The sequence below is a fragment of the Microcaecilia unicolor genome, chromosome 2 (assembly GCF_901765095.1).
Source record: "Microcaecilia unicolor chromosome 2, aMicUni1.1, whole genome shotgun sequence".
Lineage (NCBI taxonomy): Eukaryota > Metazoa > Chordata > Amphibia > Gymnophiona > Siphonopidae > Microcaecilia > Microcaecilia unicolor.
Genome location: NC_044032.1, coordinates 1,929,191 through 1,943,994, shown reverse-complemented (window position 1 = coordinate 1,943,994; position 14,804 = coordinate 1,929,191). Strand labels below are relative to the sequence as shown.

The following is a 14,804-nucleotide window of genomic DNA, read 5'->3' as shown; positions in this document are numbered from 1 at the left end:
CTTCCCCCAGTTTCTAGTTTAAAAGCTGCTCTATCTCCTTTTTAAATGGAATGCATAATTGGAAGCCCCACCCATTTCTCTCTCATGATCTTCCTATAAGAACACCCCTTACATTTATGTGCAATGTGTCATGTCCCCTACCTCAACGCAAGCGGCGTCCTTGGGTTGCGTGGGGTCCCATCGACAAGCACACTTGACTGGCACTGCCTGAGCCATGTGTGTGTAGTTATTCTCTGGGTTTGTTCAGAGAGCGGTGGTTGCAGGCTGCTTGATTGCTTTGCTTCCATGCACCTGTTTCTGCTCTCTATCTCTGCCTGGCTTCCAGGCTCCTTGATTGCTTTGCTTCCACCTACCTGGGTCTGCTCTTCCTCTGCCTGGCTTCCCTTGCTTCTCTCCTATTGGTCTTCCGGTTCCTACTTCCCCTGCTCTTGTCCTATGGCTGTGCTCCTTCTCCCTGCTGATGTCAGAGGCCAGCACTTTATCAGCTGAGCTCTCCCTGGACTCCATGCTTTGGCTTCCACTTTGGTAGGTGTTTATAACTCTGTAGTCTGTTTCTTATCTACAGGTCCCTCATTGCTGACTTTGCCTGTACCTGGATTACCTCTCTGCCTGCCGCCTGCCTACTGACTGTCACTTGTACCTGGATTACTGTCTTGACCTGCTGCCTGCCTGGCCGATACATTCATCACCCTGCTTCCATCTCCGTCCTGTAAGTCCTGCAGGCTGCCCGCACCTAGGGGCTCAACCTCTGGGGAACGGCGGTCAGCGCTGGTGAAACCTAGGGTTGTACAGCCACCAAGCACAACCTGGCCCGAGTACCGGGCTCAGCAGCGCTCTACTTGGTATAAGAACTCACAAGTCTGACACTATGCTAATGACGTGTGCCCTTGGAGAATAGTATTTAGATCTGGCAGACTGGCCCCGCCCAGTGAATCCCAAGATGCACTGAGTGGGGCAGGGACCACCATTTTGGAGATGACAGCGTGACGGTAGGAGCAAGTGGGCATTGCTCCTGCCTCCTTCACGGTACTGGGGTCTTTGGGGGCGGGGCTTGGAAAGGGGTTTGGGTGGGGTGGTGGGGTGGGTGAGGGGGAAATAGACTTAAATAGGAAAGAAGAGGGAGGGCAATCGTTCCAGTTGGGGGTGGGAGGGAGGCTGGCTGGTGCTGGAGCTGATTCCATCAGGGAATGGGAGAGCAACAATCTCAGGAGGCGGTCAGATGGAAGGGGACCACGACTAGAGCTGGAGCAGATATTCACCCTCAGCCTAATGTTGAGAAACATTTTAATGCTATACAGCACTGATAATCATTGCCTTTATTGATTTTGAAGACTTGACATTTAAATCAATGAAGCAGCTACGCCATGTGCTGTATGCTTCAAGTTAAGTTAAGTACCTTATTTCATCTGCATTATTATAAATAAGATAATTGGCATTTTTTTTGATGTGCGATTGTTTGGTAGATACTATCAAGGACAATTAAAGTGTTGTGTATTTTTGACATTAAAAATGGCAGCAATTTAAGAAAGCCTAAAAATTGTCGATCTTGGTCGTTGAAAATTACCTATGGTCCCTACATTTCCACATTCTATTACATATACCTACTTTTTATATAGTAAGCTACAGATTACTGCCACAGTTTTAACGTGGTAGTTATTTGCGTGCTGTACAGTGGCTGTAATGTGCTGTTTTCTGTATTGGCCCCTCTGCGAGTACACATATACACAGACATGTACAGATACTCAAACACACAGACATGCAAGCGGAGGGTAATTCTACCACAGGGCACCTTCTAAAGGTACAGTTTAATGCACCTAATTTAATCCTTTCTTTTAAAAATAAATAAGTGTTAGCCTGAATGCGCATAATTTACATGATCCTTGCATGCTCCGCCCATGCTTTGCCCAAACTCTGCCCCTGTGCATGTCCACAGGTGATGTATGTGCCATCAGATCATGTCATGTACTTTTCCCCTGCTCGATATTTTATGAGAGGCCACTTACGCATGTTAAGTGACTAAAATACCATCAACCGCATATGTTCCTGCAACCTGAAACTAGGCAAATCCATACAGGTAGAGAGGGAATAGAACCCAATGCCAGCTGCAGGCCAAGGGCTTTAGCACTGGGAGGTAAGTAAGGAGTTAATCTCTAACGTGGACCAGGTAAGAGGACAGGACACGTGCTCTCCTCTTCCCACTGTTCTTCATTTCTATGCTCGGTCCATCCAGTTACATGGGGCTGGTTTTCAAAGAAGCTTATCCAGTTGGCAGCTATTTGCTAACCATGGAGGTCTCTGTTTAAAAGATTGCTGGTTCAATGGTGGGTCTTCCAATTTTTTTTGTTTTCTGCAGAAATGAAAGCGTCCTTACCTGAGCAGATGACTCCAGCATCCCGGCTGTGGTCACATGGATAGCGATCAGACATCTCAGATCCACACTGAGAAAACTTAGCTTCATTTCCACTGCAGAAAACAGCCTTCAGCCAAACCGGACCAGAACCAGCCTTGAAACGAGCCCCTCGTGGTGCCTCCACTGCAGACCCGCAACCGAGCTCTCTACACACTACTGTGGCATCCTCAATGTCCCATCTATAGTCACAGACGGTGCCCCAGGCATTACTGTAATTAACCTCTACTCTCCCAGAACAGGAACTATCTCCATCCACCAGCCTCACACCAGAAACACCTACGAAAAACAAGACAAGGCAAAAAGAGATTCCACTGTTCAAAATGTATTCCTGTAGCACCTCACAATTCTGGTAGATGGGTTAGGAAATGCAACAATTCTTTGGTTCAAATCATTTGGTGTATTAGTCATGTAGAGCCCCTGAGCACATGAAACATGAACTCACAGGCTCTGACCACAACTAGCATGCAAATGCACGCTAAACATATTCCTCCCCAATAATCAGTGGGCAGCATACCAAACATTGGCGTGCTAGGAGCTGGCTTTAGGGTTTGTAGACCATTGGGGAGGAATGGTGAGTCCTCATGTGCAACTTTATTTAAACTTTCTAACTCTGCTTAAGCCTGTATCCTACTCCCAGCTCAGCTCGGGGGGGGGGGGGGGGGGGGGGAATTCAGGTGGGAATGAGGCTCATGGGAGGGTTTGACCTTTCAACCCACTATATATTTTTCTCAATAGGATGGTAAGAGGGGGAAAGCCTGTATCCTACTCCCAGCTCAGCTTAGTAGGGGAGGGGGGATTAGGGTGGGACTGAGGCTCATGGGGGGGAGTTTGAATTTTCAACCCACTATATATTTTTCTCAATAGGATGGCAAGAGGGGGGAAGTGGGTCCTCTCTGCCATTATATTTCTTAATCAGGGGGATAGAAGGAGGAGGAATCTCTTAGCCTCTTTATTTTGCATCAGAATGGGAGATGGAGGTGACCATTGAACCTACATCTGTACTTCGGAGTTAGGGGATTTTTGGTAAAAGTGGAAAATAATTTCTTTGATTAGCACTGGTTTTTAGTGCTAGCTGGCTGAGATTAGCCTCACAACTTAGATGTCGTTAATTTGATATAGGGAAATTTTCAGCTGAAAATGAAGGTGGTGATGTTTGGCTGGAAATTCAGCTAAAGATAACCAGCTAGAAGTGATCTGTTTTCATAGCTGCTCAGTGGCTGTTTCAAATTTGAGTTGAGAAAGTTCCTTAACCATAAAACACAAAATGACATTAAGGGTTCTCCTTCCCTTTTTATTCCATCTCCAGCAGTGGTCTCTCTCTCTTTCTCTTTCTCTCTTCAGCAGGGCTGTCTCTCGCCTTTGATTCCCCTACTAATGTCTCTGTCATAAGATTTCCTCCCTCCCTTCTCTTGCTGTTTTTTTCCAGTCCCTCATTGCAGCTTCTGGGGCAGCTACATCATGACCACATGAATTATCGCAATCAGAAATAATAAATTTTGTTATGAAGCGGGGGCGTAGCCAGACACCCAATTTTGGGTGGGCCTGGGCCCAAGATGGGTGGGCAGAACTCCGCCCTGTCCCACAAGTGATTTGGTCTCTCCCTCTCTCGCCTGCATGCCATATGGTCTCTGAAACATCCCCCCTCCCCCCCATACCTTTTAAATAGCAGATTTTCACTGGCAGCAAGCAGCAAATAATACACACTGCTCATGTTGGCTCCACAGCCTTCTCTCTGATGCAACTTCCTGTTTCCACATCAGAGGGAAGGCTGGTATGCAGGAAGAACAGGAATCTTCAGCTGGTGGGGCTTGGGAAACCCTGCCAGACACTTCATAGGTGTGCTGCTACTGGGTGGGCCTGAGCCCAAAGTAGGTGGGCCTGGGCCCACCAGGCCCACCCTTGGCTACGCCACTGTTATGAAGGTCATTTTCTACTCCCATGTTGCATTTCTGAATGAACAGAATACTTGTGACTCTGGTACCTGAATCTGAGCACTCAATATAGATGTGCTGATAAGGCTGAAGGGTCATCTTCTTGCTTGCACACTGTGAGACAGAGGACTCTGTGCCGCTGCAGAACATACTCCGAGGTAAATACTTCACATTCAAATGTTCTTCTTCCCTAGGAGCATAATCACCAAAAAGTTCAAAGCCTCTCATGTTCCCATAAGTCTTCCCTTCGTATGCTTCTTGTTTTGGTGTCACTTCTCGAACAGGTCCACATCCCAGATGTTTGCACACGACAATGGCATCTGGCAGGTCCCACAGTGCATGATCATGTAGGTCAGAATGAGCTCTCCCCCATATGTTATTGGAATAAATCTCCAATTTCCCATCACACCGCTTCTTTCCGTTCACCAAACGCACATTGGAGATAGCTACAGAGAAAAGACCAAGGGTTTAATGAACAAACATACACTGCATGCAGACATTTTTACCATACTACATGGTTTTCTCCACTGCTGTGGCCTCTCTTCTTCCCATTCAGCTCTCATCGGGATATGGGGAGCTGCTACTTTTACGGTTATTATAAATTCTGCTTTTTGATGGACCATTAGATGAAACCATAAGAGTTGCTCCTCTTTGACTATTCAAGGTCACCATAAGACGTGCTCTACTACAGAGGCCACGGGAAGTGTAGCACTAATATGTGATTACCTTGTGCCATCATGGAAGTGACACTCTGGAACTGGCCCTAATAGTGTTTGGGACTCAAAGGGGGCAATTTCCACATGAGATAAATTACAATAAATTAAAATTGTTTGATACAAATTCTTATATACTGTTATATAACCAAAGCAGAAATATCAAGCTAGTAAAAACCTTCCGGACTTATAAAAATTGGCATAAAACAGGGGCAGACTGACCCAGAGACTCTGGGGGTCCTAGTGCGTCAGGGGTCAATTAGGTTATAACAGCTAAGAAGCTTGGTGTACAACAATGGAACTCTGTCCTATGATCACCAAATCGATCTCACTGTAGAAAACGTGAGATCGATCTGGTGATCATAGGACAGAGTTCCATTGTTGGTGATAGTTCCGTTGTTGTACAGCAAGCTTCTTAGCTGTTCTAACCCAATTGGCCCCTGACGTAGGCACTGTGCACTGAAACAAGGCCCGTGTTGGGTTACAAAGGAGAGACTGATGTTCAAGTTATACGATTAAAGGATCTGTGTCCCGATTGTGAAGGCTCCTGGTGCTTCTTTTGGCTATTTACTCTTCTTATCACTGCCTGTACTATGTGTTCTCCAAGGACAAGCAGGCTGCTTATTCTCACATGTGGGTTGACATCCACGGCGGCCCAGGAATCGGAAATTTTGCAAGCAAAATAAACAAAAGGTTTTGCCAGAGAGTTCTGGCGCGCAAATCGCGCTCACCACACATGCGCAAGCGACTTCCCACCCGCCGCGTGAGCGTGCTACCTCAGTTCTTTTTTCTCCGTGCTCCGTCAGGCCCAGGAAGAGAACTACTCTTTGCGACTGAGTTTCGCTTTATTTTTGCATTTATTTTCTGGACTTAAAGGATGCTTACACACGATGCTTCCAGCTCACAGGAAGTATCTTCGATTTCGGCTGGGAACACAGCACTTTCAGTACTGTGTACTACCCTTTGGTCTGACGTCCATGAAGAGCACCTCGAAGACAGGCACTTAGCATGCAAATGACTATTCAGGTGCTAGAGCTACTGGGGTTTGTGATCAATTATTCCCATCTCACCCCAGTTCAGGAATTGGAATTCATTGGAGCTCTGTTGAACACAAAGACAGCTCGTGTTTATCTTCCCGAGGGAAGGGCGGACAACCTCCTGTCCCTAGTGTCCTTAATACGAGCATCTCAACACGATCACGGCTCGGCAGATGTTGAGACTCCTGGGGCACATGGCCTCCACAGTTCACGTAACTCCTATGGCATGTCTGCACATGAGTTCAGCTCAATGGACCCTAGTCTCCCAGTGGTGCCAAGCTACGGGAGCTCTAGAGGATGTGATCCAACTGTCCACCGACTTCCAGAATTCTCTGCAGTAGTGGACGATTTGGACCAATTTGACCTTGGGACGTCCGTTCCAAATTCCTCAGCAACAAAAAGTGCTGATGATGGATGCATCCCTCCTGGGGTGGGGGGCTCATGTCGATGGGCTTCACACTCAAGGAGCTTGGTCCTTTCAGGAAAAGGATCTTCAGATCAATCTCCTGGAATTGCGAGAGATCTGGAACGCTCTAAAGGCTTTCAGAGATCGACTGTGGCTGCTGTGGACTGCTTTCTCCCTGTTTCCCTGTCCAGCTTTAGTTCCTCCACTGCTTGTTCCAGCCCTGCCTGCCTACAGCTTCAGTCCTGTTGTTCCAGTCCTACTTTTATCAGGCCTGTCTGTTTTCAGCCTCAATCCCTGTTTGGGTGGTTCGTCTGCTGCTGCCGGTCGCCGGCAGTGGTCCAAGGGCTCACTACTCCTGACTCCATGACAATAAGGTTGAAATAACAACTGTTATGTGAATTGATACTCCCTATCCATACCTTGCAAAAGGATCAAGGATAAGGATACCTGTTTTTAACCCTTGCCACTCTTACGGTACAACATAGAAGAAGAGTAAAGCTGATATCCAGGAGTGGAAAGTTTAAGAAACTTTGGGGCCCTTTTACTAAAGCGAGCCAAAAATGGTCTGTGCCGGAGTAGTCGCTTATCAATTTTTGACCTGAGACCTTACTGCCACCTATTGACTTAGCCGGGCGTTAGTTCCAATTTGACACATGCTGTTGCCTGGGTTACAATTCAGTGCATACTTTACACAGGGAAAGGATGGGCAATTTTCAGTCAATATGTCTGGCTAACTGTACATCTACTCATGTAAACGACTTTTTACTTTTACTAATCCTTTCTATAGCACTACTAGACATACACAGTGCTTTACACATTATATGACCATACAGGGCTCAAAATCTAAGCATTTTTTTTGTACCTGGGACAACGGAGGGGTAAGGGGCCCTTTTACAGAGCGGCGCTAAGTCCAATGTGGGCTTACAGTTTGTTCTTTTGGGACTGCCGCTGGCCCAACGCGGCCGTGGCGCTAGTCCCACCCCAAGCGCATGCCATTTCCGTGGGTAGGGGGGGTGGGTGGGGGGGGGGGTAAGGGCTTCCCATCGAACGGCCATGCGGTAAGCGTTCTCTTACTGCATGGCCATGTGTGATGGGGTTTTTTTTACCCACTGCGACCCCCACTTGCCGTCACCACCAGCACAGGGCCCTTTTTCCTGCAGCTTGGTAAAAGGACCCCTAAGTGACTTTCCCAGGATCACAAGGAGCCACAGTGGGAATTGAACCCAGTTTCCCAGGATCTTAGTCCGCTGCACTAACCATTAGGTAACTCCTCCTCCTCTTGGACTTTTGAAGATTGCCTTGATATCAAGCAAATAGAACGCTTTCCTTTTCGTTCCGATCTACACGTGTGAAAGTAGATCAGTAATACACACCAGCATCTGCGCTTAAGCAGGTGACTCCAATATCATATATGTGACTGCAGGCAAACTGTTGTGACATCCAGGACCCACACTGAGAGAGATGCGACTCCGACCCACTGCAAAACACTCTCTTCAACCACACTGGACCAGAGCCAGGGCCAAAAGGATTTTGTTGTGTGTCTTCAACGGCAGATCCACATCCCAACTGCTTACACACCACAGCAGCATCTCGGACATCCCAGTCTTCATTGCACACTGTGCCCCATTCGCTGTCGTAATAAACCTCCAGCCGTCCACCGCAGTGACTGCTTCCGTTCACTAGACGCACGTTGGTGATACCTGGGAGATAAAAGGGAAGTGAAGTATGAGGCACAGGCTCCTTAAACATTTCTCTTTCTTTTAATTACTTTATAGTAATTAAGAAAAAAGTGCCAACAAGGACTATCACTTGTACAGCATGACATAACCCAAAGAATGAAGAAATACACTGGATAATAATGGTGACACAGGGGAGCCCTGGGACTCCCCACAAAGAAGAGTCCAGCTAGCTGAAGAAAACTTCATTGATTATAACTGTATCCCCCCCATTTTCAAAGGCCGCATGGCAACGCCAACACTGCCCATTCAAAGTGAACATTGGGCTGTCTCAGCATTACCACACCAGCAACTGCTAGCGCGGCTTTGAAAACAGGGGGAGAGGGTTATGTTCTATTCAGAAAAGAAACGTTCCCCATTATTCCAATTCTAACCAGAATCAATTGAAAACTACCATCAGCCACAAGATGAAAAGTGGATGAAAGATCAACTTGTGGCACTAATGCTTTTCCTCCTTTATTTATAATATGTCTAAGATAATCTAGAAGAGCAACTATCGCAGTCTCCTTACTGTAATTAGAGTGAATCGTGCAAAATGTCATACTTCTCAAGGTATTGTGTTAATTGCATAGATACTAGCTCCTTTCCGAAACCGTCACACACACACAAGAAGGAATAGAAGCAACGGGTCTGAAATTGGACAAGAGATAACAGGGTACTTTAGGATCTTTCAGAATTGGTGTAATGATAATATCCTTCATATGTGTAGGAAATGTACCTGTTAAAAGCGATGTTTGTGCTCAATCCAGAACCATTAACTTAAATTCAGCTGGAGGTGCTTTCGTGAGATGAAGAACAATTGTCAAATTCACAATAAGATTTAAGATATTTATTAGAAACCTGAGTTAATTCAGTCCAGGTAAAATGGAGGGGCATTTTCGAAACAAACGTCCAAGTTGGGATTTGGACGTCTTTGTAAAACGTCTAAATCCGAGGGCGGGATAAACACTATTTTCAAAAAAAGATGGACGTCCATCTCTCGTTTCGAAAATACCAAGGACGTCCTTGGATTTGGACGTCCCTGGACATGGACGTCTTTCACTTTCGGCGATTTTCGAAACCAAAGACGTCCATGTCAAAAATGTCCAAATGCAAGCCATTTGGATATGGGAGAAGCCAGCATTTCTAGTGCACTGGTCCCCCTGACATGCCAGGACAGCAACCGGGCACATTAGGGGGTACTGCAGTGGACTTCATAAAATGCTCCCAGGTGCATAGCTCCCTTTCTGTGTGTGCTGAGCCCCCCAAACCCACTAACCCCAACTTTAGACCACTACCATAGTCCTTATGGGTGAAAGGGGCATCTAGATGTGGGTACAGTGAGTTTGTGGTGGGTTTTGAGGGCTCGCTGTTTCTTCCAGAAATGTAACAGGTAGGGGGGTATGGGCCTGGGTCCGCCTGTCTGAAGTGCACTGCAGTACCCACTAAAACTGATCCAGGGACCTGCATGCACTGTCATGGACCTGAGTATGACATCTGAGGCTGGCACAAAATATTTTTAAAGATGTGTTTTGAGGGTGGGAGGGGGTTAGTGATCACTGGGGGAGTAACGGGAGGTCATCCCCGATTCCCTCCAGTGGTCATCTGGTCATTTCAGGCACCTTTTTGTGCCTTATTTGTAAAAAAAACACGTCCAGGTGAAAATGTCCAAGTGTTTGTCATGAACTCCCCTGCTTTTTTCGATTATGGGTCAAAAATGTCCAGGTCTTCGGCATGCCCAAGTCCCACCTTCACCACACCTCTGGCATGCCCCCTTTAAATTTGGACGTCATTGCGAAGGACTGCAGTTGGAGACGTCCAAAATCGGGTTTCGATTATACCAATTTGGACGTCCCTGGGAGATGGACGTCCATGTTCTGGTTTATGTCGAAAGATGGACGTCCATCTCTTTCAAAAATGAGCCTGATAGTAACATAGTCAATAACAGCAGATAAAGACCTGTACGGTCCATCCAGTCTGCCCAACAAAATAAACTCATTTACATGGTATGTGATGCTTTATTTGTATACCCGAGTTTGATTTGTTCTTGCCTTTCTCAGGGCACAGACCGTAGAAGTCTGCCCAGCACTGTTCTTGTACTAAGTTCTGAAGCTAACGTCGAAGTCCCTTAAAATTTACACTCCAGCCCATCGCTATCTATTCAGTCACGATCAGGGCATAGACCATAGAAGTCTGCCCAGCTCCCATTTTGTTTCCCAATTACCGTCATCGCCACCCAATCTCCGTTAAGATTCTGCAGAACCACTTCTTGTAAACAGGATTCCTTTGTGTTTATCCCACGCATGTTTGAATTCCATTACCGTTTTCATCTCTGTATCTACCACCCTCTCTGTGAAAGAATACTTCTTCACATTAGTCCTGAGTCTGCCCCCGTTCATCCTCAATTCAAGTCCTCTAGTTCTATCGCCTTCCCATCTCTGGAAAAGGTTTGTTTGTGGATTAATACCTTTCAAATATTTGAACAACTGTATCATATCACCCCTGTTTCTCCTTTCCTCCTTATTAAAGCAACACACCCGATGCTCAAATGGGTGAACGAGGGTTACACATGAAACCTGGAGCCTCCTCTCACCAATGAGAAGGTCGTGGTGAATTATGGAGACTTATTCCAGGGTCTCAAGTGACTAAAGATGAGCATCACATAGAGATGGATCCTACTATCAAATCAGTTCAATACAAATACCGATGAATACTGACCCTATAGTATATTGTAACAAGGCTACAGCCCAGAGGTACAAAATGAAACAACAAAATCCTGAACTACGTCTCCCAGAATGCATTGCCCGTCCCAGCAAAGGGAGCCCCAGGGATAGACAAGATGGGTAAATACCTACTCTGACCACAAGAGGGAGGGAGAAGGAAGAAGCCCAGTTCCCTGGCTCCCTAATCAATACATGATGCCTCCCACCTGTAGAGGGAATGGTGGGGTGAGAAGCAGGTGGAGGAGGGGGTTAAGATGGAATGGGAGCTGGAGAGCCCTGAGGAAGGTAGCACCTAAAGGGGGGAAAGCTCTGTGTTTAAAAGTTTTGATTTAAAACCTGTTGGAAGGAAGAAGCCTGTTTGGATTTGAACTGTTTGCTGTGGGGGAAGGGCAGAGGACTGGGAGAGTTATAAGCCTGGTTCCCCAGCTGCTCCTGGTTGTTGTGTAAGAACTGTGGGAGCTGGAAACCCTGGTTGGACAGGAGGGGACAATTTTGCTTTGGGCCAGCACAGCTTGTGATACGTACTTTGGGGCCAGCACAGCTTGTGATACGTACTGTGAAAAGGAAGTATTTCCAAAGGGGACTATTGCAGCCCTCAAGAACGGTCAGAGACTTTGGATTGCTGGGTGAGGGGCAGCACTACCCTGCCTGGGGCAGCCCTAACCCCAGGGCTGGACTGAAGCTTTTGTTTGTAACTTGGAAACAAAAAAATAAAAAGAAAAGAATATTTGAAAGTACCTGCTGGTGGCAATTTGTGGGGCTTGGATTAATCCTGGGGAGGAGACTTCCTTCCTCCCCCTACTGGCGCAGCGGTCCCGTTTACAATATAAAGATGATTATTTTGTTTTATCTTTATGTTTACGTTTGGGTGTCAGTTTCAGTCATCGCATTGACCTAGATCAATAGATAAATTTTAGGTGTTTAAACTTGAAGGTTTACAGTCAGATTTATTTTTTTTTACCTGAGGATGAACACCGGACTCCTGCTCTTCCACTCGAGTTGCATCGATGATTCTGCAGCAGCATCTGGGACCCACAGAGAGAAAGATCAGCCTCCGTTCCAGTACAGAAAACATTATCCAGCCAAACTGGTCCTGAATTGCCACCGATACCAGCTTCAACTGTGGCTTCTGTGGCAGGTCCACACCCAGCCTGCCTGCAGACCACGGCAGCATCACGTATGTCCCACTCATGATCACAGACTGTTCCCCAGGTGTTATTGTAATAAACCTCCACTGTTCCTTCGCAGGAATGTTTTCCACCCATCAGCCTCACTTGAGAAACAGAGGAGCCTGAAATAGAGTCCGTAGAAGAAATGATTATCTTCTAACACAACCATCACTATCTCCACAGTCCTCAGAATATCAACGTGCTTTTTATCGTTCATTCATTTTACTATACCGTTACTTATTGCGAACAAATCAGAACAGTTTACATACAAACAACAAATTAATTAACTACAACATTTAAAATAGGAATGCCATAAAATCTAGAAAAGAACAAACGGATCTTACATTCTGGAGAGCATCACAGACATCCTCACAAATCTCAGTCTTACAACATATAGGGGCCTCTGTGTGCCCAACACGTGCCAATTCGGACCTACCGCCTGGCTACCGCGGGGCCTGGGCCGTAGTTTCTTATTTTTACACACATTCAGTACGCGTGTCGGAAAATAGATTTTATTTTCCAGCGCTAATCAGGCAGTAATCAGCATTATATTTGCGCTGACAATTACCACCCAGTTAACGTGTGAGACCTTCCTGCTAAGTGAATGGTTGGCAGTAATGTGTCGTGCCCAAAATGGACACGCGCCAATTTTCCGTTTTGTTGCACGCCCATTTTCAGCCCAAGAAAAAAAAGGCCTTTTTTGCAAGCGCGCTGAAAAATGGACCTGCCTGCATCCAATGCACGCATCTACAACAGCGCAGGCCATTTTTCAGTGCACCTTAGTAAAAGGACCCCGTTCTTTAATGTAGTTCATTCCTCTCTGTTTGAATCAGACCCTGTGTAGCCCTCCTAATGAGAAAAATGAGATCTAAGTCTCAAAAGCTTGTTGAAAAAAGCGTGTTTTTAATGCCGCTCAGAAAGAAGCATCTGATCTGCTGTGGTAGTGACTTCCACAGTGCGGGGGATAAATAATAAAAAGCAGCTGCACAGGTAGATTCCCACCTAGTTCTGGAAGGCAGGGGGTATTGGCTGTCAGTGAGCGGAGCGTACAAGCTGGTGTGTATGGAACATTTAAGGCTGCAAGATGTGTTGGAGGGGCCCTATGTGTTAAAATGAGAACTTTAAATATAAATTTAATTCTGTATTCAATCAGAATCCAATGAAGACATTGCAGGAGCGGTGCAACCCCGTCAAACTTTGAGGTACGGCAAATGATGCAGGCCGCTGTATACTGGATGGTTTATAGACGTTTTAAGCAGAGCCAGTGGTGGGAGGAGGGGCTGGTGGTTGGGAGGCGGGGATAGCGCTGGGCAGACTTATACGGTCTGTGCCAGAGCCGGTGGTGGGAGGCGGGGCTGGTGGTTGGGAGGCGGGGATAGTGCTGGGCAGACTTATACAGTCTGTGCCAGAGCCGGTGGTGGGAGGCAGGGATAGTGCTGGGCAGACTTATACAGTCTGTGTCAGAGCCGGTGGTGGGAGGCGGGACTGGTGGTTGGGAGGCGGGGATAGTGCTGGGCAGACTTATACGGTCTGTGCCAGAGCCGGTGGTGGGAGGCGGGGCTGGTGGTTGGGAGGAGGGGATAGTGCTGGCCAGACTTATACGGTCTGTGCCAGAACCGGTGATGGGAGGCGAGGCTGGTGGTTGGGAGGCGGGGATAGTGCTGGGCAGACTTATTCAATCAGAATCCAATGAAGACATTGCAGGAGCGGTGTAACCCCATCAAACTTTGAGGTTCGGCAAATGATGCAGGCCGCTGTATACTGGATGGTTTATAGACGTTTTAAGCAGAGCCAGTGGTGGGAGGAGGGGCTGGTGGTTGGGAGGCGGGGATAGCGCTGGGCAGACTTATACGGTCTGTGCCAGAGCCGGTGGTGGGAGGCGGGGATAGTGCTGGGCAGACTTATACGGTCTGTGCCAGAGCCGGTGGTGGGAGGCAGGGATAGTGCTGGGCAGACTTATACGGTCTGTGTCAGAGCCGGTGGTGGGAGGTGGGACTGGTGGTTGGGAGGCGGGGATAGTGCTGGGCAGACTTATACGGTCTGTGCCAGAGCCGGTGGTGGGAGGCGGGGCTGGTGGTTGGGAGGAGGGGATAGTGCTGGCCAGACTTATACGGTCTGTGCCAAAACCGGTGATGGGAGGCGAGGCTGGTGGTTGGGAGGCGGGGATAGTGCTGGGCAGACTTATTCAATCAGAATCAGACGTTTTAAGCTTATTTTTGTAATGCCGACGTACATAATATTACAATAGCCCAGGCATGATTTAATTTAAGCAAAAGACAAAATCCTCAGTGATTCTGAATCTACCGAATTTCTAACTGAACACAGCTGGCAAAGGCGATAAAATGATTTTATTTTTACAACATCTAAAATGTGATCAGTGAAGGTTAACTTTAAATCTATGATTGCTCCTAGGTATCTAAAAGAAGGCACTGGATTAATGTGTCTGTCAAATAATGTTGGAATTAATGAGGGCATTAAATTATTCTCTGTTATCCATGAGGCTATTTTCTTTTCTGGGTTTAAAATCAAACGATGTTCAGAAAGCCACCTGAGAATAGCACTAAGGCAGGCCTGTTATGGTTGCAGATCAATAGAGAATGAGTTCACGTGGAGGGGCATAATCGAACCGCCCAAGTTTTCATGAGGGCGTCCTCGCAGGACGGCCCCGCGAATGGGCGGGGAAACCCTTATTACATAAGT

General features: G+C 47.0%; 1 protein-coding gene across 1 annotated transcript in view; it reads right to left on the bottom strand.

Moving 5' to 3' along the window:
* LOC115462749 (deleted in malignant brain tumors 1 protein-like) overlaps nt 1-14,804 on the bottom strand; it is a 56,896-nt gene that overhangs the window by 6,939 nt on the left and 35,153 nt on the right. The window contains exons 5-8 of the mRNA XM_030192731.1: nt 11,897-12,226; nt 7,871-8,197; nt 4,392-4,787; nt 2,372-2,686 (exon numbers count right to left, since the gene is read on the bottom strand). Of these exons, the coding sequence (XP_030048591.1) occupies nt 2,372-2,686; nt 4,392-4,787; nt 7,871-8,197; nt 11,897-12,226 (1,368 nt within the window). The remainder of the gene's footprint in view (nt 1-2,371; nt 2,687-4,391; nt 4,788-7,870; nt 8,198-11,896; nt 12,227-14,804) is intronic.